Source organism: Cimex lectularius, unplaced genomic scaffold (assembly GCF_000648675.2).
Source record: "Cimex lectularius strain Harlan isolate CLEC.00 unplaced genomic scaffold, Clec_2.1 scaffold114, whole genome shotgun sequence".
NCBI lineage: Eukaryota > Metazoa > Arthropoda > Insecta > Hemiptera > Cimicidae > Cimex > Cimex lectularius.
This window is the reverse complement of record NW_019392782.1, coordinates 412,017-437,515: the sequence shown is the minus strand read 5'-3', so window position 1 is coordinate 437,515 and position 25,499 is coordinate 412,017. Positions and strand designations below refer to the sequence as shown.

Here is a 25,499-nt window from a genome sequence, read left to right as displayed (position 1 = left end):
TTAATTTTTAAAAATCTCAATTTTTATCAATGCCCTTTGTAATTTGAGCGTTTGCCATAAGAAGATATTTTTTAAGTTTCACTGTTTTCAAGTCAACTTTCATCATTTATGTTCCTTCAATGTACTTTTTTCATTCTTACAATATTTGATTAAAAACCAATGTGGATCCATTTTGAATTTAATTCATTTTTCAATTTAAAATAGGTTTAACCTTCTACTAAAAATTTATACCGAAAAAATATCATATATATAAATTTCCTCCTCAATGACAGTTGATGTCACCTCTTGTAATGCACAAAGGAGCTAACCAAATATTTTTCTGATATCCCCGCCCCTTGAAAATTGGTATCATTTGGAATACATCTCCACATGAATTTTTTTTTCCAGAATTTAGAAAAAAGTCAGAATTAGGCTGAATAATCAATTGCATCATCCTGACAAAAATCTTTGTTAATGTTGAGAGAGACTTCAATTTTAAAAATTTGCATTTACCACTTATTTTCTCCGATTCAAGCAAAAACATTTCTATCTTAACCTAATGCAAATCATCTTCATACCCCAATAACGCAAAATGACCTATGCACACAAACAAAACAAAAAAAATTACGATATGATGTTTGTTTATCGATCTGCAGATAATCTATGTGGAGTTTCAATCTTCGTAGAGGTCATTAGACAGGTGAAGAAAATATCTGTGATCATAAATGTTACCTGTAAGATATAGCTAGTCAGAACAAAATTCTTGAACCATAGTCATATGGATTTTTTTTATTAGCGAGTTACTGTTAAATTTTATTATAAATTATTGTTTTTGTTAATTTAAATGGTGTATATTAATAATTACTTACAATTTTATATATGTCTATTTTCACCATGTAAAATGCAGTATACTGGCCATGTGCTTCATAACCTTAAACCCAAAACGCTTTTACAATAGTTTTTCCATGTTAATCGTTTTCTGCACTTTTGGGAAAGTATGTATATTATTTTATTTTGTTAATTGTATATTATTAATTTTAATTTTTAATAAATAGGCCCTGATGATGGCACTATAAGTTGCCGAAAGCTTGGTGAACCCAACAATTAGTCTTCTTCTTTCTTCATCTGTCTAATGATCTCTACGAAGATTGAAACTCCACTTTAAAAAAATTACTTTCTGGTAGGCGTGTTGATATTTAGAAAAGGGTTTTTATTTTAGAGAGGTGCGTTTTTATGTTTTTCAACTAGGATTTGGGTCTTTTGAGTAGAAAAGATGTTAGATCCATCGTACTCCAGAGTTACTTCAATTAATAAATTGTCACATCCCCAATAACTGAACCCGATCCTGCTCTTTTTCACTTCTTCCAAAACCACCAATTACCAGTGCCATTCTTCTATCAATGACTGTACAGACTTGGACAGCGTTGGAAATAAAATTCTCGACTTCTTTAACAAATCTCTCGACCGGTTCAGCAATTTTTTAAAACCTATCCTTTAGTCACTACATTCACTACATTTCCTTATATTCTAGATATATATTATATATTCCATATATTTCTAGTTATATTCAAAGTGATATTGATTTTTTTATTATTATGATTGCTACTTTTATCAAAAAAATTTGATTGTTAATTTATATATAGACTAGCTTTATAAACTGGTGTTGCCAAGGGGGTATAAAAAGTGTTATCTTTTTTTGTAAATCCTGATGCTCAATGTTTGTTATATGCTCATTTTATAGTCTCTAAACCCACTCGGTACTAATGAAAACAAAATGAGCGGTTTCACCAAATGATTATTCAGAAATCGTGAGGTGCGGTCTGGTGTGATGTAGGTTTCAGAAAAACATTTTCTTCATCGTGCCGTTTCAATCTTTATTGAGATCATCTTCAGGGCCTCGGATTTACAAACATTGTTTAAATTTAACAAAAACATGTAGGATGTGGAAAAAAGTGAATTTATACAAAAAAATTTTTTTTTTATATTCAATCAAAGTATTTCTACTCACTCAAAGTGTTTGTTTTCTGTGTAATTGTGCATGATTCGTGTTGGGGGTGCCAGTGAGATATTGCTGTTTTATGTTTATATACGTTGGATTTTGAAGTTCATCAAAATTGATTCAATAGTTTTTGTTTTTACGATTAACACGCAAGAACTTTTGCAATATTAAACGTATTTTAATTATATTTTATTTTTATATCCTTGTCATTTCAATTTTTATTTCTTAAAAATTTTATAAATGTACTTTTCTATTTGTCGTATATTTTCTGCGATATATCGTAAATTTTAGTTTACTTTGTAAACTGTTACTTTTCTAGATTTTGTACAAATGAAAAAAAACGTGTGGCTGCCTGTTAAATAAATAAATAAATAAATCAAAAAGGTATTTTTTGTTGCATGAATAGTCATGGATGATAGATGATCAAGCTACATATTGTTCTATAATTTAAAAAAATTTTCCTACATCATTTTGCCCAATTTTATCAATATGATCTATAAAATAATTATTCCAATATATTTTAACATTAAATTTAATTAAAAATTAAGCTGAAATAGATCAAATTTAAGTCTGTTTAACTGCAAAAAGTAAACCAACTGGAAAAGTCTGCAATGTTCAAAACGGGATTCATGTTAATTGTCCAGGAAAACGTGAATTAAAAATAAACAGATCATTTCCTTATAATAAAATTATTTTAAGTGATTTTTATTAAGAAAATTGACCCAAAAGGGTGACGTACTTAACGAGGAAACGTCACCGTGCTTTATATCGGTACCGCTCGGCCAAGTTCAGCATTGAGCATATGCACCGCATGGTCTGTAATGTTCCCAGTCTGTGGAGTGTGGAACTGGAAGCGAGAGTGAAAATAACCGGCGAAGTGCGAACATTACAGATCTACGATCGTCATGTTCTCCACTGTGAAGTTTCTAAAGACGGGAAAGTTACTGACAAACTATCTGTGCCATGAGGTGAGTAGATAATCAACAGCGTTGGGACTACAACTCATTAGATTTGGCTGGAAGTTCAAGCCCTTTTCTGCTTATTTAATATATAAACTTATATAAATAGATAGATTGATAGATAGATAGATATATATATATATACTTTATTTACAAAATGAAAAAATTTAAAGTTAAAAATAAAAAACAGTATTATTATGGCATGGTATTAAAACCGTCAGCCATATATAAATATAGAGTCATTTTCTGTATAATATTGATGTAGAATGATATTTATATAATTATTCGATATAATATTACTGACGCAACAAGTAAAACAATATTTAGATATAAACAATATTAACAATAGCATGGAAGTTTGAACCGCAACCATCCAGTAATATGTAGCTGTTAGTACATCAGTACTATGAGCAATTATTAGTTATTGTGTTGGAAGAAAAGTTTTCGATGAAAGGGTTCGAATGGTGGGGTAGTTTGGAATGGGACCTTTTCTAGCTGGATTGGACTAGTTGAGTAGAAGAGGAACATTTAGGTCGATATGGATGGTGGTTCGAAACATAAAAAAGGTCATTGACTATTGTTCTGAGGACTAGATTGAGGGATTGAATTCGATTGAGGTTGGAACGCTTTGAAGTCTCGTCCAAATGGGGGCGAGTAGTATTATTTTTCAGTGAGAGTTTAGATCGTCTGTCGAATAGTTGTTTTAGCATGAAAAATCGAATGTTACAGTCTGTGTGTTTAAGTCCATGTGGGTTCCACGTGTGAATAAAGTCCAAGTTATTGTACATGGTTCATTACGGATGGGTACGTTGTTGAGGTATACTGGTGGGAGCGTTTTTTGTTGATTTGGGTTTCATTGATTTTGATTCTCCAATGCCAGAGCCAGAATTCTAGGATTTTGGACATTATGGGAAGCTGTGACAGGATCTTTATCCAGAGAAAGAATTGCGATATCACCGATGATGGTGAGGGTGATAGAGTTAGGTTCTGTTGGTAGGTTGGAGTATCAGCAGTTGGTAATATAATACTATAGTAATAATAATAATAATAAAAATAATACAAGTTACTAGTTATTTTTTTATTTTTGACTTTGCTCTACAGACATTCAGTCAATGTCATTTTGTTGATCACTACGCCAACTGACCCGGGCCACCCCCAAAGGGCACCACCCCATACGCCCGCTTCTCATTCAGGTATACATTTAATTTCGGCAGCATTAGGAGGATGTCGATAAAAACTGTACTTGGCCGCAGGGGCTCCTGGAAAAGTCCACATCTTCCCCACTTCCCGGGGACCATTTGCCCTTTGCATGTAGAGCACCCTCCGGAGAAAACTCGAGCCAGCCAACCCAACACCCCCGGACCTACCCGGGCTCCTCACCTCTTAATCAATCAATTACTAAATAAATAATTAATGAATAATGTATATTAATGTACCAATATTAACAAACAAGAATATAAATAGTCAATAAATCAATAAATCAGTATTTACAGCTGTAATAAATAATCAATTGGTAAATAAATAAATAATAAATTATTAATATAAATATATAAATACTACTCCATAAGTAATAATGTCAGCTATAATAAATAGACAGATTTTGTGTTAATTAATTATTAATTAAGCCTTCAGTTTCAAATTCAAACAATGTTTTAAATACCATTTCATTTTCAGAACCTATAAGGCTATTAAAATTGAAAATTAAAAACTAAAGATTCGTTCTAACATGGCATTTCTTGCTTCTTCATACTCCGGACAATCAAACAAAATATGTTCCATTGTCTCAGGTTCATCGCATGTTTCACAATTTGGAGAGGGTCTTGTACGAATTCTGTTCAGATAAGTCGCACATATGCAATGATTCGACCTAATTCTGATCATTGAAGAAAAAAACGCCTTCCTTCCTCTCATTGGGAAAATCCATGAAAAGGGACGGGGTTTAGGAATGAAAGCCTTAAAAAAAGAAACTGCCTTATCTCTATCGTACCACTTTTTCCATTCCTGTGACAGTTTTTTAGTTAGTACCCTCTTTATATCAGATTTAGGTATTTTGACTGGACATCGACCCGATGTAGCTTCCTTTGCCAACTTATCGACAAATTCGTTATTCACCACTCCACAGTGATCGCGACACCAACCAAATATTACTTTCTTGTTTTTTAAATTTAGGTCATATGTTTTGCCAACTATTTCGGTCACCAGGTTGTCACATTTAGTGCCAGTGGAAAAATTATGGATTTGAGAAACTGAGCTTTGCTATCTGTCAATATACAAAACTCAGTTCCTTCTATTGTGGCAATATAATCCAAGGCTTTTAAAAGAGCATACGTTTCTGCGGAAAATAGAGACATCATTGAGGGAAGCATTATTTTACTACTACTAGTTATAGTTATAGAAATTAACCAGTAATGTATAGAGTTTTATCTTTCAAACAAAAAAGCCTCTGAACACATTGTTTTTCATTTATTGTGGGGAGTCTGACACACTGACCACTGGGCTACTGTGGTTCCACATTAATTTTATTTATAGTACCTAATTAGCAACATTCAACATCCTAGAGTCCGTGTTATAGAAGTTGAATGTAATTAGCCATTTTTACTAGTTGATGGATACATCAAATAGTGTTTTATTTGGTTAATGAAAATGTTTACATTGTAAATCCCAGGCCCTGAAGATGATCTCAATAAAGATCGAAATGTTGGCACGATAAAAAAAATGTTTTTCTGAAACCTACATCACACCAGAACGCATCTCACGATTTCTGAATAATTAGTTTACAAGGTTGTTGATCAGGTCCCCAAAGCCGTTTTTATAAAAGTTAGGCACAGTTTTACTAGTTTACTGGTAATATTAATCTGATTCTTTCTACCATTCATAAAAATGAAAGCTGAAGATAGGCCAAGGCACGAGGGGGAAAATGAAAATTTTGTCCATTTCTTCTAAAAAATGTCTTCCAACCCCGACATTTTAATCTATAAAAAATTATTATTTTTATATTATTATTATAAAGGTGAACTTTTCTTTGCGTCATTGGTGACCAGTTTCACTTTTTTCCACAGTTGAGTGGTTAGGACGTCCAACTCGAATTTGCCAGAAGTCCTGGGTTTGAATCCCGGCACAGTCCATGGTTTTCCAGTTGAAAATAGTTTGAAAGAAGTATTGGGAAGTGGTTGGGCCCCTCGTCCGCGACACCCTAATTTGGATATTAAGCTTACAAGATTACTTTTACAAATCTTGAAAAGTGAACTTTAAGTTAAGGCAGTGGCCAAATGGTTAGGTTGTCTGATTCATATTTGCTAGTATGGCAAATCAGACATCTTGGGTTCAAATAGCTTATGAATTTTTAATTGTGAATAATATGGAGAAGTTTTGTGACGGAGTTTGACCCCTTGTCCTTGTCATCTAAATTAATTAATTCAGTAAATGAGCTTTTAAGCCCTTCTATATAACAGGAATTACTTTACTTTTACTCTTTTTTCTTTTTTGCGCATGGAGTTATATTACATGCATCTCAGTTTGGAAAATTGACGGAATGGGTCTAAAGGTGTTCCTAGGTCAAAATTGACTTTGTCTCCTGCCTCTACTTTATCTTACATTTTAGATCCATCTAAATATCATTGTAAGGCCCCTCTATTAGTTTCAGGGTTTGTACACTTCCAGATATCACTTGTTATTTTTATCACAATGGTCTGCCAAAATTTTTTTAAAATTAATTTTGAAAAATTAAAAGAATTAATTAATGATTAAATTTAATTAATTTAATTTTGACAGACGTTTTTGTAGTCATATCATTTATTCGTTCTCAGGTCGTTTTATTTCATTTTGTCTTAAGAGCTTGCTTGTTTTGTATGCCATCCTGGATGTATGTTTACAACAGTGGCAATCCCAGTGTTAATATGTACGTTAAAGTTTATTTTATAATTATATCATTTATCGTTAGTTTATTTTAAGTTTATATCATTTGTCTTTTAATTACATTTATTTTTTTTTACTTTACATTTTTCTGAAATATCTTTGTTTTAATTCAAAAGGGTGCGAAAGGTTTCCACATGCAAGTGGTGTCTCAACAAGGCAGATCTCTTGGGAACAAATGGCTCCTTCTGAAAAGAAATCAGACAGCGGTGCCCTACGGCCTTGCTGGTTCCTTCAAATTCGAAAGCACCGATGCCAAGGCTTCGGTGCTGGATTCGATTCCCGAACCACCGCCGCTCCCCCCGCCAACACCGAGTATCGAGGTGAGTTCATACGGCCCATCATACACTTGACAATATTTTAATAAAAATCTTCAAACAACAAGCAAATTTCTCAATGGATCGAATCGGTGGATAATCAGGTAAGCTGTACGATGATTTTGTAATACTTTTCCCTTTACAAAATCTTTAAATGATTAAATCGTTATCGTTTCAAACAGGTCATTAAGAGTGGAAATTGTCTTAATGATAAAGTGGTTTGTATATTACAATAAATTAAATGATTAATGCCATTCACACATATAAAAATTGCAATAATTTTTTTGTGTCAATTTAGGCCTTTCTAGACATGAATAATCAGGTAATTCATTCAATATTAAAATAATAATTTTTATACATAATAAAAATGACTCTTTAGCCTTCACAACAAAATCCTGGAGATTATCAGGTCATTAATTTATTTTCTTTTTGATCTAATTTTATACATAAAATTTGTTGTACTAATCAGAAATAGTTTAGATCTTACAAGAGCTGGAGATTTTACCTAAAGAGGTTGTACAGGTAAATTGGATTATTATAAAATCATAAAGCTAAACTTAGTATTTTTATTTTTAAGCAAACGTCAGAGTCAACTGATGCTGAGGTACACCTCAATTTTCAAATTATTTTAATTTTCTTTTCATTAAAATATAATTTTACTTTTTAAAAAAAGGTCTTGCACATTTCTGATGAATCTTCTACAAATGTTAACGAAACGGTAACAACTGTTCATTTACTTAGATCGATAGTGAAGTGATATGATATTGAATATTTGATTTAATTTTCTTAGGCTTTCAACAGTTTTGATGAATCTCTTAGAGATGTTAATGAAGTGGTAATAAATAAACTTTTTCTTAAGAATTAATTCATTGATTTTTTGACTTCATACGATTTTTAATTGCCCTAGGCCTTGCACAAACAGGACATTTTCAAGGTAATTTTTTTATATTTCTGTTTTAAAACTGATGATTTCTTAAGACATTAACTCAATATGGGACTATTAAGTAAAAAAAGATGGTGCTTAGGGTATGCTTTATGAGTGTCATCATATTGACAAAAGAACATTACAAAGAAAAAATAAAAGTAGAAGGAGAAAAATAAAAGAAAAAAAAGAAAAACTCGCCGCATATAGACAAGAACTTTCAGGACATTGCAAATCCTTGGTTAAAACTTAGTACAAAAGCACTCATACTTTATGGACTTGTTTTCATAAGCCAGGAAATCCAGCATCAATGAGCATGCTTGGAATAGTTAACAATCGAATGACAAAACTAAAGAAGAAAGAACCGACAATAATTTTTAAAAAATCTTAGCTCAGGCGGAGAAAGGAAATCTTAACCTTAATGATCTCAAGTTATCCTGAACCCCTGTAGACCACACAGATGGTTTTGTTCAATAAAAAAATAAAATAAACTATTTTCAAATCATGATAAAAGAATTCTTTAATGTATTTTAAAAGTGTACGACCAATCATGATTAAAATATTTCCTTAAAAGCTAAATAAATAAAATAAGACTAATGGCTGATTAATTAACAAAATAAACAGAAATTTAAATTTGTGCGCCTCTTATGTATAAAACCAAAACACGACTTAAACGCAAGAAGTTACAAAATATGCCAAATTCGTTCACAATTTGTTGATGAATGGTCGAACTTACTCTATTTATAACAATTAATTAAGGTTTTTGGTTGAGATAAAACAGTCATTGGCACGAGTGGGATTCGAACCCACGATCTTCGGCTGCTCTACCACTTGAGCTATCGTGACCTCAATCCACTTGGACTAACTTCCCATCTCAACCCCACCTTTTGAATTTTCCCTCCTTTTTGCCATTTTTCATGTTCTATTTATAACACCATTATGAAGCCCTTATGGTCTGGAAGTGTGGGGTTCAGCCAAACATTCCAGTATCCTCCACATCCGAAGAGCCCAATGTATAATCCTCAGAAAAATCCTTCATGCTATGTATCCAACGAAACTACCCTTATAGAATTAAATATTTGTTTTGCTAAAGATGTAATCCACTCCCAAACTTCACAACCCTCCTCGCTGACTAAAATGACAATGGCCACAGAATCTTTTTTTGAGTGATAGTGAAACACCTCAATTAAGTAGTGAACACCTACGGCCCATAGGAGTGCCAATTTGTAGTTCCTCCACTCCTTTATTTATTTTTTACAGTCACTGTTACTTGTTGCCCAATGAGGGTAGTCATAACATACAGTAATATAAAAATTGATTATTTGTTGGATCAGACACACCAGGAAAATGTTCCAATGGAGGTATGCAACTAGTTTTTATTGTTTATTTATTATGTTCAAACTTAAAAAATCATGTTTCAAAAGGTCATTCCTGAGCCCCCAGTTGTACCGCAGGTAATTTTCCATTTTTTCATGTGCCTGTTGATAACGCACTTTTATAATAAAATCAATGTTACTAGGACTTGCCTGGATCTATATATAAGGTTGGGACTTGTACATTTACCATTTTATTTATTATATTTATATTGCAATGTTGTACCCTTTTTTTAATATTTAAAAGAAAAAAATATTTTAGCTTGCTGGGGAGCCAACATTTGAGAGTTTAGGCTTGGGAGGTTGGTCGCCAGTCGGCATAATCCAGAATTGCATGGAATTTCTCCATGTAACGTGCGATTTGCCATGGTGGGGGTCAATAGTGATCGGTGAGACTGGCTATTAATTCAAATTTGCACAGAGAAAAATTGACGATATTTTGCAGGCACGGTTGTTGTTAGGACCTTGATGTTTCCTCTCGTTATCGTATCTCAAAGAAACGCCGCCAAAATGAACAACCATCTTCCTGAGATGCAACTAATTCAGTTGAAATTGACGGAGGCCAGGCAGAGAGGGGACCGACTTGACGGTAAGTGATCTATTTCCCATCAATTAAAAAAAAAATTAATAATATATGACTCAGCTGCTAGATATGCCAACGAAATGATGTTTTTTATGAGAGAAAAAGGTCTAAATCCTATAAAGAACTTGTTAGTCCCACTAGCGCAGGTAATGTCTCCAAGTTAAGTGACCACATTAAAAAAAAATTAAAAGATAAAAATAATTTACAGGCACCCTTATTTATTTCATTCTTCATGGGCTTAAGAAAGATGGCAAATCTTCCAGTGGAAAGCTTAAAAGTTGGAGGTCTCTACTGGTTTGCAGATTTAACAGTTCCCGATCAGTTTTATCTTTTACCAATAATCACTTGCGCCACTTTAGCAATAACAATTGAAGTAAGTTTTTAAAATGACATTTATGTTTTTTAAAATTAAAGCAATTTCGTTTATAGGTTGGCACAGATACGGCTCGCCTGAATTCTTCAAATATGGGATTGTTCAAATATTTGATACGAGCACTTCCACTTGTTGTTTTTCCTTTTACTATCAATTTTCCATCGGTATATCGATTATGTTTGCAAGTTTTTTATTTTTTTAATTTTGGTTGTTTGTAATTAGGCTATACTTGTTTACTGGGCATCATCGAATTTTATTTCTCTGCTTCAAGTCGCCACTCTCAGGATTCCCCGGGTGAGGGAATATTTTAACATAGAACAGTTGATAAAGCATAATCCGAAAGAACTACCTGTGAAAGACGAGGGCTTTGTCAAAGGAGTCAAAGAATGTAAGTCTGTATAATACAATTTACATTATTTTAAAGCCAAAGTAAAAATAAACAATTTACATTCAGCTTGGACGAATTTAAAGATCACAAAAGAACTTGAAGACAGGCAGCGAGCTGATGAAATCAATTTTATAAGATCAGGAAGGGGCCCAATAAGGAAGACATTCAAATACGACCCTACGAAGCCAATCCTACCAAATAACATGGTTCATGCAAAGAAAAGAAATGATTAACTTCATACTCACAAAAAATCTGTAAATAACTGTAGCCTAAGATTGTATAGTTTTAATGTTAACTAAATATATTGATTATGTTTGTTGATTATTCCTTTTATATTCAATAATTCTCTTTATGTTACTGGAATAAAAACTCAGAGATGGTCATTGTTTAAAATAAAAGAGAAATTTTGTCGAGATACATAAACCATAGTTATCATATTGGTTTAATCAGAAACGTGTACGCAAAATTGTAATAACAAAGGATGATGAAGTGGAGACTGGAATGTAAAAATTTTCCAAACTGGTCATCATTGTAGACAAAATTCGCTCTCTTCACTTGCAATTTTCTCTGCATCACGGAAAAACATTGAATTATGGGTATGTAATCTAACCCTAACTCAACCACACTCCCTGGTAATAAAAAAAACAAAACAAAAAAATTATTTAACCACCCCAAATACATATCCACATTAAAATAAATGTAAATACAGAAAAAGAAAAATGTAACTATTAATAAGTTAGGAAAATTAGGCTAACCTAAGATTATGAGGGATGATGAAGGGGAGACTGGAAGTAAAGATTTTTTAAACTGTACAGCTTCAATAATAAAATTCGTGCTTTTTATTAGAATATTTTCTCTGCTAAGTAGAATCATGGATATGTAATCTAACACTAACTTTTCATAATCTAATCCACCTCTAACCCTACTAAACCTAACCTAACCCAACCACAATCCCTGGTAATAATAAAAAAATAAAAAATATAAAAAAAATGTTTAACCACCCCAAATACATATCCACATTAAAATAATTGTAAATACAGAAACAGAAAAACATAACTATTAATAAGTTAGGAAAATTAGGCTAACCTAAGATATGAGGGATGATGAGGGGAAGACTGGAAGTAAAGATTTTTCAAACTGGACAGCTTCAATAATAAAATTCGTGTTTTGTATTAGAATATTTTCTCTGTTTTGTAGAATCATGGATATGTAATCTAACACTAACTTTACATAATCTAATCTGCCTCTAACCCTACTAAACCTAACCTAACCCAACCACAATCCCTGGTAATAATAATAAAAAAAATAAAAAAAATGTTTAACCACCCCAAATACATATCCACATTAAAATAATTGTAAATACAGAAACAGAAAAATAACTAAAGTTAGGAAAATTAGGCTAACCTAAGATATGAGGGATGATGAGGGGAAGACTGGAAGTAAAGATTTTTCAAACTGGACAGCTTCAATAATAAAATTCGTGCTTTGTATTAGAATATTTTCTCTGCTTTGTAGAATCATGGATATGTAATCTAACACTGACTTTACATAATCTAATCCACCTCTAACCCTACTAAACCTAACCTAACCCAACCACAATCCCTGATAATCACAAAAAATTGTGTATCTAGCCTAAAAACAGATGTTTTGAAAGTGGAATAAGTCCATTTATAATAATTAGAATTAAAACAACCACCTTATTGCAATTATTATTGATTATTAAGGCTTCTGTGCTTGCGCTTTAGAAAATATTAACTTAGCTAGTTCTAGTTTCCTAAAAACGTCATTAACAAGACAATGGTATTTTTATTGTACTGAAGTAGTGAGAAGTACTTTCACAGATTTTGTTCAGTTTTCTTTCGCAAGTCATACTATTTGGTTTCTCATTTATACTAATAGATTGCAGCATGAGTATTATTTAAATATAATTGTTATTAACCAAGAAAATCATAGATTAAGATACATATAATTACAATGAGTTTGTGTATCTATAAAAGAGACATGTCCATTTCGTCTGATGGTGGTAAGTAAGAGTAATAAAAAATTTCGTGAAAATGTTGGATTTGCTTTTTTATTATAGAAATAAAGACCCAAAAATTTTCGGAAAAAAGACCAATTTGTGAATGGGATAGCGGAAGCGAGATTTTTTAAACAGGTTATCTTTCTAGGCAAAATTGCATATTTCTTCTCTTCACAGAAAAACATACACTGACAGACAAAAAATCCTATCCACTTGTAATATAACTTGATTTATATATATATATATATATATTTATATTTTTTTTTGTTCTTTATTTTTTTATATATTAAAAAAAAAAGAGAGAAATGATAGACATATAACATTTGTTTTAATTAGATTTTTAACATTTCAATATCGCATATTTCCTCCTATTTCTCAAGGTCGTGGAGTGATCAGGAAGTGATGGACATGTACATCTGTAGTATTATCTTTTGAGGTTATCCTATCAATGTTCAATGGGATTCAAGTCTGGAGAATGGGCTGGCCAGGCTAAGACCCTGATGTTTTCCTGTTGAAGGTACGTTTGTACAGTACACAATAATTTTTTTTAAACAATTAATACTGTGTATAATTCCAAATGGCAAAAAGGATGGAAAATTCAAAAGGTGGGGTTGAGATGGGAAGTTAGTGTCCGAGTGGATCGAGGTCACGATAGCTCAAGTGGTAGAGCAGTGGCGTATCTAGACGAAGATCGTGGGTTCGAATCCCGCTCGTACCATTGACTTTTATCTCAACTAAAAACTTTAATTAACTGTGTATAATGTTTTCTGTTAACTAAAACCTCTGTGTACCTGTTAGGCATACTGTTAATAAGGTTGTCACTAATTTCATAAGGAATTTCACTCCACTAGCTGTGGGCGGTGATCAAAAAGCCTTCTCTGCAATGCATCCCACATGTGCTCAATGGGATTGAGGTCTGGAGATAATGTGGGAAGGGGGCAGATGGGAAATTCCCAAGTTTTCTAAACATTGATGTACTCACTCCAAGAGGTCATTGTCATCGAAAAATTGAAAATCCCTGTCAATGAGATCCCTGGTTTAAGGGATGTATTCCTCGACAATTTCTTGGATATAACGGACTGTGATAAGGTTGTCTTCAACAATATGGAATCCGGTTGTCCTCCAGCGTAAATTCCAGTCCAGGCCATTACACATCCTCCTTCAAATTGCACATGGGGTATTGTATGGATCCCCTTCGGAGTTGACTCTTCAGGGCCTGCTATCACAATACAGACAGAAATCTGACTCATCAATAAACATAACAGCATTCCAATTTGTATTCTCTTCTAGGTGCTTGCTGCATCTTGTCCTTAGTTATTGGTGGTGGGGTTTTGCTGCAGGTCATCCCAAATGAGTATACAATGTGAGGCCAACATCCTACAAACGATTATGAATCGTTTGTGTTGATAAAAACCTGCCAAAACATCTTGCACTTCATTTAAGATATGGCGGGCACCACAGAAAGTGTTCTGTCTTGCAACAATGACAATATGTCTGTCCTGTCTTGGCGTCGTAAATCATAATGCACTAAGATGCACTACCAGGCCTCCTATTGACACTTCCAGTCTCTCAGATTTGGGCTAAAGCCCAGGAGATCACGCTCTGAGAAACACCCACTACCTTTGCAATATCCACTTGCCGGTGACCTCGATGACTCATTCTCACAATAATATTGCAAACTTCTGGCTCAAGCTGATGTCTTTCCATGGTTAAAAGAACTGATTAAAATGGAGAAAAGTTGTTTGCTTACAAAATTGGTAATATTCGTGTTTATTATTCGTACATAAATTCGTTATTAAAAATGAGGATTAACATTTCTTCGTTTTCAACCTTTTTTAAAAAGATAGTTCCTATACACAGTAAGTTGTTTTGCAACAATCTGGATTTCGAGCCCTTTGATGATGAGCTAAGGGCTTGAAATCCGGTCATTGCAAAACAACTTACTGAGTAGGAACTATTTTTTAGAAAGGATTGAACACCGCACTCGCTCCGTCGTTCATCATTTCTATTTCTTCGTTTTTGATTTGTATTTGCTATTTTGTTATATCCAACTAACAAGAATATATCAGTTAATTTAATTAAAATTAATAGAAGAGGAGGCCGACACCCCCCTGGACCTTTCCAGCTGTACTCGGCCGCGACAATCTGGCAAACTTGCCTAAATCGTGTACGCCGTCATACCTCTACAAGGCTTCCTTGAACTTAGAAATAGATACGCCGGTTTCCGTCTGATTTTTACAGACGGGTCCAAGACCGGCGATGGTGTGGCATGTGCTGTGTATAGCGAAGGAGTGGCCACCTTTTGGTCGTTGCCCCCTCACTGCAGCATATACACGGCAGAGTTGTATGCGATTTGGCATGCTCTCGAGGCGGTGCGGACCGGGGAGGGCTCAGCCTTACCTGTATGTACCGACTCTCTGAGCGCTGTCTGGGCTGTACACGACAGGTTCTCTGTCGACCCTCTCTTGTGCTCTTGCTAGAGAAATACGCGGAGCTGAAGCTTCTCGGAAAAATGGTGGTTGTTGTTTGGATTCCCGGGCACGTCGGCCTGGAGGGTAACGAACGTGCGGACAAAGCGGCGAAAGTCGCTACGTCCCACCCTCCGGATCGGACTATCGCAATGAGGCCCCCTGATGCTAAACACGCAGTCAAAAATATGATAAAAGAATGATGGCAGCATCAGTGGGCAGGATCGTCGGAGAGGCTCTTGTGAGTCAAGAGCATGACCGGTAGATGGCCCTCAGAGAGCCTGAGCAGGAGACGAGGGATCGCCCTCACCCGACAGGATTGGCCATACTCAGTTGACACATGGGCACCTGCTTTTGGGTCAAAGCCCCTTATGCAGAGAAAGGTTGCTCCATGTGTCCCACATAATAGTGGCGTGTCATGCCTTGGCTCCATACAGAGAGCGTGTAGGCATGCCGCCGGACTTAAGAAGAGTTCTCGAACACGGTAGCGAGTTTCAGAGTCCCCTGTTCCGCTTTTTAGGGGAAATTGGTTTTTTTTATTGTATATATGTCTTACGTGTTGTGTCTATATGTTTTGTCTGAGTGCATGTATTTATTAGCGTGAATAGCGAGGGGTGAGGGTGCAATATAATGTCATCATTGCCCCTCGAACGTTGTGAGCTTATGAGTGTGTGTTTGGGGTCGATGGCAGAATATTTATAAAAGTACTCCATTGACCCCAATCTAGATTAGTTTGAGTATAGGTCAGTGGAGGAATATCAAGTACTCCACTGACCAAACAGATGAGTGTATTGTATGAATGTATTTATTTGTATGAATGTAGTGTGTGAAAGTGTAAATAGAATATTGACATACTGACTTAGTTTGGGGCTGAAATGACCTAGAGTAAATTACAAATCCCCCCCCCATTCTATTGAATCATGGATGTACACTCACTTGTCCCTAACCCAAAACCTAACAACTTAACCATACCCAACCCAACCTCTCTCCTTCGTAATGTAAAGGGAAACAAAAAAAGTGCATTCAGGCCAAAAAACCTCAATGTTAAAATAATTCCAAATACTGAAAGTGATAACTATTACTACTGTAAGTTAAACTGTATTGTGAGGTATCTATAGCAGCAATGATTAACAGGGTGACTCATCACTATAATGGTCCCAGTTTTGAATTTCAGTGGTTCTAAATTTAAACCTTACTTACTTAAAACGGGCTGCTTTTTAACAGAAGATACACCTTAACAAGGCATTTGAGAAATATTTACATTATCCAACACAGTGCAGATTCTGGAAAGAAGTAGAAATTACTCCAACGCACCATATAACAGAATGTGGTGCTACACGTATCTACAGGGGGAAATATGAAAATTATTATGGAGGATGTTGAAGTAAAAATAATTCTACAAAATGAGATACATTTATTTATGAGCACATATCTTATCATCGAAAAGATAAAATGAGGATAAATTGTATTCAACTTAAGCACTATAGATTTGATGATTGAATTACAAAATAATAATGTATATTTTTTACATATGTGAAATTTTGGTGGGAAAACAATTAGTTACTGTATATAATTTAAATAAACACTACTTTATATAAATATAATAGAAAAAAAGATTGTACTTAAATGTGAGTACATTGCTTAATTTTTGTAAATATAAAAAATAATGTTTAGTCGACAGCAACTATCACAATTTAAATAATAACTTAAAAACTAATTTGTTTTTATTTACAATGTAAAGTATGTACACTTAAATATTTTCCAGTAGCCTTCTTTTGTTTATTAAAATTTTGGAAGGGTACTTTAGTCGGCCTGGAGTGATGACAAATTATAAAGAGATGAAGCACAGGGCACACTTTTGTTTGAATAATAAATAAAGGGATCCGGCTGGTCGTTAATGTTTTGATCTTTTCATCGAAGTGTGAGAGTCAAGCCTTGTGGCTATGACTTCGTGCCTCAGGGATGTAATTTCAGAGAGGGACGGGATCGGCTTGCTCCTCATGATCATGAATTCCTCGGCATCGTCGTCCTTAGGGAGAGGAGAGTCTCTGGGTATGGGGCTGCCATCTGGAAGCACTCTGACAACCATGGGCCCTACTAGGTCATTGTCAGAACCTGCATACTTTTCAATGTTGGTTGAAGCTTCCTCCTGGGATCCAAGGTGGTTGTCATCACCTGTACTAGGCTCTGAAAATAGAAAAAAAAATAGTTACATAGAAATCATACTAGGACTTGGTTCAAAATGCACTAGGTTGTAAATTAACTGACAAACAAAGATATTTTGACCCATCTCACAACAATAGCCAATAGCATAGAACACACACAAAGAAAAAAAATTACCCATAGAATCATAGTAATCTCTGTGCTCATTTGTGTTTTTCTTTTTGTAACTGCCATGCATCATGGACTCCCAAACTGAAATTGAAAATTTAGAAATTTTAGTATAAATACAAAAGAATAAAATATTAAAATTTGCCAGGTTACGTACTTATGTCGTTGGCGCCTCTTTGGTAAGGATCCATTTTGTCCAGGCTATCGTCTTCCATCTTACCCAAATTGGTGAGGCCGTAAACGAGAAGGACCTTCTGGCAATCTAAAAAAACAAAAATAAACCTTTATGATTAAATTGTACGATTAGAGATATGCAAATCAGAAAGGAATTTACAGAATAATTTCCCCATTGTCTTTCTTTTACAACTTCCCCGGTTGCAATAGGCGAACATTTGAATACAAACAGTTCCTCCGTCTGCTCCTGGTGTTCAACCGTCAACCGGATAATTACAGATCGTTAATCATTACCTTTTACATTTTTAAATTACTTCGGTTGTGAAACAATCTTTTCTTTCAATGGCTTACCCATTAAGCACATGATAATGTTTGAGTTCAAGTATAAACGGTAATGGTTGTTTTGCGGTAATCTTTGGGTTAGGAAAGCATTTGTGTTAGCAATTATTTAATTAAGATGACTTTTATCAAGAACCAATGTATTACTAGCCTAAGAAAATTTTATAGAAAATCAGTAAATTAAGAGCATGGATTTGATCCATTGGTTCATATTGTGAGGATCTTGTGTTCTCTCTCTCTCTCTCTCTCTCTCTCTCTCTCTCTCTCTCTCTGTCTCTCTCCATCTCTCACTACTACTTATGTTCTTTCTTTCCCTATTCCGTACATTCTCTCTTTTTGTGTTTCTCTCTTTCTTCATATATCTCCGTATTTCTTATCCTCTCACTCTTTCCTTCTCTATTTCTCTACATCTATTCACCTGCCTAACAATATATTTCTACCTCTTGCTCTACCTAACTATATCAATCTCTCTCCTCTGTCTATTTATTTCTATGTCTATCTATCTATCTTTCTAACTTTTGCTGTAACCAACTATACAGGGTGAATTGCTACTCGTGCTACAAACTTCTCCAGTAGATTGTTCACCCTAAAATGAACAAAAAAGTTCATATTGTCCATGGTCCGATTCTCAACCATTTCAGAGTAATTTCGCTTTTTATCGATTTTGAAAGATATCACGTCCTGGCGTCGGAAAATCGTGATATCTTTTAATCTAAACATTTCTCTTAAAATCTATAAGCACCGTTGAAATCCCCGTTAATTTTTAGAGAGAATCAAAATCATAATTCCATTGAAATTTTTTAATTTAATTTAATGCCCATTTAGTATGTAATGCTTAAGAAGTTTACAAACAGCTAGAAGGTCAAGGAAGAAAGACCCAAACGTTTTGCCACCTTCATCTTCTTATTGAAAAATTAACGGGGATTTCAACGGTGCTTATAGATTTTAAGAGAAATGTTTAGATTAAAAGATATCACGATTTTCCGACGCCAGGACGTGATATCTTTCAAAATCGATAAAAAGCGAAATTACTCTGAAATGGTTGAGAATCGGACCATGGTCAATATGAACTTTTTTGTTCATTTTAGGGTCAAGAATCTACTGGTGAAGTTTGTAGCACGAGTAGCAAGTCACTCTCAAACATTAGCAATCCTTGAACCACCATTTTTTCTCTTTTTGTCATCAACATCTTGGTCTCACAACCACTAAATAAGAAAATGACGAGTGCGTTGGAAGCGTTATTAAATCAGGTAGTTTTCCTCAAATTTGCTGCCTTCTGAGACTAAAATTAGAAACTCTGGATTACTTTATACACTTTCCGATTTACACAATTTTCCACTCTTTTTGTAGTTCTGGCTGAAATAAAACACAAAAAATTAGCCCAAACATTTTGCCACCGTCATCTTCTTATTGAAAAATTAACGGGAATTTCAACGGTGCTATTAGATTTTCAGAGAAATGTTTAGATTAAAAGATATCACGATTTTCCGACGCCAGGACGTGATATCTTTCAAAATCGATAAAAAGCGAAATTACTCTGAAATGGTTGAGAATCGGACCATGGACAATATGAACTTTTTTGTTCATTTTAGGGTGAAGAATCTACTGGAGAAGTTTGTAGCACGAGTAGCAATTCACCCTGTATAAGTCTCCGTCCTTTAAAACTATTTCTCTTGCATTATCACTCTCTCTCACTCTCACTCCCTCACTTATTCTCTAACCATCTACTTATCCGTCTATCATTGCGTTATCCCACAGTCTATCTTTCTAACTCTCCTGCTCTCGAAGCATCCCTCTTTCATCTATCTATCTCTGTTTCTATCTATCTATATTTCTACATCTAACTCTGTCCAAATATATCAGTATAGTTTAACTATCCATATAGTTCTCTCACTCCTCTACTTTGCTATTTCTATCTCTATCTTTCTATCTATCTATATTTCTACATCTAACTCTGTCCAAATATATCAGTATAGTTTAACTATCCATATAGTTCTCTCACTCCTCTACTTTGCTATTTCTATCTCTATCTTTCTATCTATCTATATTTCTATATCTCCCTCTACCTAACCATATCAGTCTCGATCCTATACAATTTCTCTCGCAATATCCCTCTCTCTGTCACTCTCTCTCTCTCTATCACTCTCTCTCCCTCCTTTTTCTATCGTTCGTTCGTCCACAAAAGTAAATATTGATGATATAAACAATAAAAGGTGCAGGTTCGAAGGCATGCTATTCTACACTTATAAAACATAAAAAAATTACATCTATAGCGTAGATCCAAAAATCGATTTTATTAAATTAAATATAAATAAATTTTATTATATTAAATTAATCGTAGCAGGAGGATTTTAAACATTTTATTCGGCCAGGACATCCTGATAAGGCGTTGTCCACCATGTAGGAAATTGCGCAACGCCTCTGTCGTTCAGATTTATAGGACTGGTTGTATCTAAATCCTCCTTTTCTGTTGAGACTTTACCTTACTGGAAGATTTTTTTTTTTCAACTTAAATTTCTCGCGCTTGACGTGTGATGTATTTTCAAAACAGTTGAACGCTCCGGGGAAATGCAAAGTTGCTTTTAAATCAGTGTATGTAGGAACTTAAGAATCTGTCAATGCCTAACCGAATAAATCAATTCGCGGAATTCGCGGTATAAACTGTAATTATGTAATGCATCAAGGTAGCTGAGGAAGAAAGGATAAAATGATATATGCTATTAGATCCTGATTCCAGGCCACAGGACACTACTGTGAAACTAATATCCATGCTCTACTTTTTTTTCTATCTAGATCTACAATATTAAGGTTCATTATGATCAAAATTTCTGCGTCCTTATAATTAAAACAATGCTAGACGAGACAAAGGAATTAATTGCGTTCCGAAATATCGATTACTAAGGTAAGATGTTCTATGTGACGTCCGTGGCCCGGTTGACTCGGGTTTATTTTTCGCAAGGACGGTACTATTTCTGTTCTTCTTTCAAGTCTGACGATGACGTGGTGAAAATAAAATAAATTGACGTTTCAACAAGGCGTTAAGGATTCTGCGACGAAGCCTCGAAGGAAACGCTTGATTCGTCTCCTTCTCCCACCTGAGATCCGGATTAAGAGAATTGCGTCACCAGGACTTCTTTAAAAAGAAACGTGTCACATCCTAAACATCAATAGCTCTCCTGCGCAGCGGAATGTCAAATACAGTGGAGGCCCGATAATCCTAATGTCCGTCTAATCCGATCCTTTTTCAGTCTATGGGGAAGAAATTTTTGTTTAAAAAATGTAGTTTTCTTAGATATAAATGTTATTAATTTGCCCATTCCAAATTCTACTGGCGAATAATAGATGTATTTTCGTCCTAAAATTGTGAGGTCTGCGTAGTGGTGGGCCAGTTTGGACTGTCAGGCGCGTTTGGGCTTGGCTTCTTCGTTGCTGTGTTTTAACCATAATTATAATTAAAAACTGAAGATGTCGAAAACCGAACGCACAACAGGCCAAAATTGCGAGGATAGATTGATCAAAATGTTTCGAAACTATTTAACTTTACTCATCTCACTTGTCTTATTTTTTTGTGCAAAACTTTCAGCTTATCTTTCTCCGGCGTGTCTTTTAGACCTGTAACCTACCTAGTGCATTATTAAAGTTATTCAGCTAGTACGAAGTTTTTCTAATCCGAACAATTCTCGGTGCCTCAGTCAGTTCAAACTCGTGCTCACCTTGAAGAATTGTAGAAAATAACTACAAAATTCCCGAAAAAAAATCTGTTTATATAACTATTTTTAGTAAGCCAATTCGGGTACTTAGTATGTCAATATTTTACTTTAATAAAAATGTGATTTTTTTCTTAACATTTGTTGGCTGAAAATACAAATTTTTTACGTGGGAATTTACCGAAATTTATTTTAAGTTACCGGGAAGGCATATAGGTTGGTTTAGGTTAGGTAAGGTTAACGTTAGTGTTAGAGACGAATAAGGTTAGGATATTAGGGTTAGTGTTACAGACGAATTAGGTTAAGTAGGGTAAGGGTTAGTGCCAGAGATGGATTAGGTTAGATTATGCAGGATTAGGGTTAGTGTTAGATACGAATTAGCTAGGTTATGTAGGGATAGGGTTGGTGTTAGAGACGAATTATGCCAGATTATGTAGGCTTAGGGTTAGTGTTAGGGACGAATTAGCTAGGTTATGTAGGGATAGGGTTGGTGTTAAGTAGGTTATTTTGGGGTAGGGTTAGGATCAGTGACGGATTAGGTTAGATTATGTAGGAATAGGGTGTTAGGAAGGTTAGTCTAGATGAATTTCCCGAAATTTATTTTAAGTTACCGAGGAGGCCATAGGTTGGTTTAGGTTAGGTAAGGTTAGGTAAGGTTAGCGTTAGTGTTAGAGACGAATTAGGTTAGGTTATATAGGGTTAGTGTTACCGACGAATTAGGTTAAGTAGGGTAAGGGATAGAGTCAGAGCCGGATTAAGTTAGATTATGTAGGGATAGGGTTAGTGTTAGAGACGAATTAGGCTAAATTATGTAGGGATAGGGTTAGTGTTAGAGACTAATTAGCTAGGTTATGTAGGGATAGGGTTGGTGTAAGGTAGGTTATGTAGGGCTAGGGTTAGGGTCATGACGGATTAGGTTATATTATGTAGGGATAGGGTGTTAAGAAGGTTAGTCTACAATGTAGGTGTAATCCAAAGTATTTGACTTGTGTAGAAGTATGTAGTGTCGATGGTGAAGCGACTTTCGACAACAATCTTTCATAATTCTTTTCATTTATGGTGAAGGAATCAAACACTCTAAAAATTATAAATTGAACATTCAGAAAAGGGTGATTTTTTTAACATGAGTATATTTTATTGACTGGTTTCTTAAATTTTTTAAGTGACAGTTTTCAAACATGATCGAGGTTTGGTAGGGTTAGGGTTATTAGGTAGGAACGGATTAGGGTAAGTGTTATAGATAGGATGAGTTAGGTAAATTGTAAATTTAGGCTTGGTGTTATGGACGGGTATGTCTAAGTGTCTAGGTTTTTTTCCCCCCCAACCATTCTTGACGAGCTAGATGTGTTCCTGGATTTGGCCGTGGCTTGGACTTGAGCGTTCGTATATAATGTATGTATAAGATATCATCCATTTATTTTGACATGGTGGTGTTTCTATACACGTGCAGGCCAACTGCATAAATAATAGAAAGAATGAGTGAAAAAAAGGAAAGGTGAAAAGAAGAAAAGGAAAGAGATGGGAAGGGTTAAAATTTGATACATATACACTTAAATATAGAAAGAAGGAGAGGTGAGTGAACAGATTAAAATTAATGTTCTGATTTCGCTTCCATCGAGCAACACTTCCGCACGACCTAGCTACTTAACCGGTTCAGTATAACCCCACACATTCCTACCAATGCTTTGTACGTCACATTTATTTTAATTTTATTATCTTTAAAGGCGAACTGCACAGAAAGAAAAATATTTAATTAGTCAAAATTGGTATGTAGTTTTTCTTGAAGGCTTACAATAATTTACAATCGATTCTACAAAGAAAATTCATAACCGACTTTCACGAGTACTCTCTAATATACACATACATAAATAAATGTTAAAATATGGTTAAAATTTAAACTCCATTCAGAATTGAATTCAGCTGTTTCCTGCAAACACATATCATTTATTATCTAAACCAATTACTTGCAACAAATATTTTCAAAACAGCTTCTCGTTTCTGGCCGTCTCGATGCCCATTAATCATCTGAAGATTGGGATTTTTACAAGTTTGAAAAAAGCCCACTCGTAGTTAGGAGAAAGTTTATGGTCAAAACGCCGGATTCTGTTTCCGGTTTGGTAGGCCGATGGTTTGAGAAGAACTGGTTCCGGAAGCTCTCCGCCGGCCCTGGGGCAAAGTTCAAAGACGAAAAAACCGGAAACGATCTGCTTGATTACATTTCCGCCCAACGTCGGTCCAAAAATCAGGGTTAAGGTCCCGACCGTGGTCGCAATCGGGGATTTGGCTTACATGCTGAACCCACTCCAAGGTTGTCGGCTGAACATGATTCTGCATCTATAAATGGAATGCGCGATCAATGAGAGAAAAAACTCCTAGACATTATGGTGCATTCCCACGTAATGTGTTCGATAAACACCACTCAGCATGTTGAGATATACAAGATAAAGTTTTTTTTACAACTTCCTGGGTTTAGAATCGAATCATGTTATTCTCCTTACGTGAAATCGCCCTTTTGGCATGCATGAAATTCCACCTGGCATTCAATATTCGAGGAAGTTGTGCAATTTGTACTTTTCCTTTGCTTATTAAAATGTACAAGATAGTTAAATTTTACTGCATTTAAACCTTATGACTAATTATTTTACACACTCATAAACCCATTGAAAAAATCAAACAATAAAATACAATATTTTAACTTGTTTTGAAGTCTAGATCTTGCAAAATTGCATTCATTTGCTCACGTCACGTAAAAAATAGATGTTAAAATGTAAACATATGAAAAACACCTTGCAGAAATGTACATAATATGTACATACATTGACAACTATATATAGTATAGCTATTGACTAGAAGCTGGTGACAATTACGACGATTACACAGAAATTGAACTTTTTGTTTGTGTTAAAGCTTTCTTTTTTCTCTCTCTCTCTCGCTCTCTCTCTTTCCCTCTCTCTCCCCCTTTCACTCTATCTCTTTCGCCACTTTCTCTCTATCTTACCGTTTACCTATCTCTTTCATTATTTATCTCCGCATTTATTATATTCTCTATGTTCTCTATTTCTGTTTATATTTATCTCTTTTTTCCCCTATATCATACATTTTCTCCCTCTCATTTTCTTAGTAATCACGTTTTCTTCCCTCATATCTATTTCTCTCTCTCTCTCTCTTTCTCACTTTTCCCTCTCTATCTTTCCATCCCTTTCGCCCCTTTCTCTCTATGTGATTGTCTATCTATCTTTTTCTTTATTTGTCTCCACCATTATGACATTCTCTATTTCCATTTATCTTTTTCTCTTTTTCTCCTTATGTCTTATGTTTTCTCTCTCTCATTTTCTTAGCAATCATTTTTTCACTTCTAAATCTCTCTCTCTCTCTCTCTTTCGTAGTAAACTTCATTTTGGCGATGATTGTAAGAAAAGCCAACATTGAACAAATCTGTGACTCTGAATGTTCATTCTCTCCTTTCCACTCATTCTTACTCTCTCTGTCTCTCTGTCTCTCTGTCTGTCTCTCTCTCTCTCTCTCTCTATCTTTCTTTCTCTTTCGCCCCTTTCTCTCTATCTGATTGTCTATCTATCTCATTCAATATTTACCTCCGCCTTTATTATATTTTCTATGTTCTCTATTTTGTTTATCTTTTTCCCTTTTTTTCCCT

At 34.6% G+C, this 25,499-nt stretch overlaps 2 protein-coding genes across 10 annotated transcripts; one reads left to right on the top strand and one right to left on the bottom strand.

The window, feature by feature from the left end:
* Window positions 1–2,766: 2,766 nt before the first annotated feature.
* LOC106664702 (mitochondrial inner membrane protein OXA1L) lies at window positions 2,767–11,129 on the top strand. 9 transcript variants are annotated; one of them, XM_014390660.2, is made up of 21 exons: window positions 2,767–2,946; window positions 6,969–7,172; window positions 7,235–7,270; window positions 7,349–7,384; window positions 7,465–7,488; window positions 7,546–7,575; window positions 7,647–7,679; window positions 7,744–7,770; window positions 7,840–7,884; window positions 7,957–8,001; window positions 8,074–8,100; window positions 9,423–9,449; window positions 9,513–9,542; window positions 9,608–9,631; window positions 9,724–9,850; window positions 9,907–10,050; window positions 10,105–10,190; window positions 10,253–10,417; window positions 10,474–10,581; window positions 10,640–10,805; window positions 10,872–11,129. In XM_014390660.2, exons 1-21 carry the CDS (start codon window positions 2,884–2,886, stop codon window positions 11,036–11,038), a joined length of 1,614 nt encoding a protein of 537 aa, XP_014246146.1. In that variant the 5' UTR covers window positions 2,767–2,883; the 3' UTR covers window positions 11,039–11,129. The 9 variants fall into 9 exon arrangements, with proteins under 9 accessions (XP_014246146.1, XP_014246137.1, XP_014246129.1 ...); XM_014390651.2 differs by having other exon boundaries at window positions 7,647–7,688; window positions 7,957–7,998; XM_014390643.2 differs by having other exon boundaries at window positions 7,647–7,688.
* A 6,058-nt stretch (window positions 11,130–17,187) lies between these two features.
* LOC106665277 (rhythmically expressed gene 5 protein) lies at window positions 17,188–17,974 on the bottom strand. Its single transcript, XM_024227787.1, has 4 exons — window positions 17,959–17,974; window positions 17,782–17,886; window positions 17,634–17,708; window positions 17,188–17,480 (listed from the first exon to the last, which is right to left on the bottom strand). The coding sequence occupies exons 1-4, from the start codon at window positions 17,972–17,974 to the stop codon at window positions 17,188–17,190; spliced, it is 489 nt and encodes a 162-aa protein (XP_024083555.1).
* Between the last annotated feature and the right edge of the window lie 7,525 nt (window positions 17,975–25,499).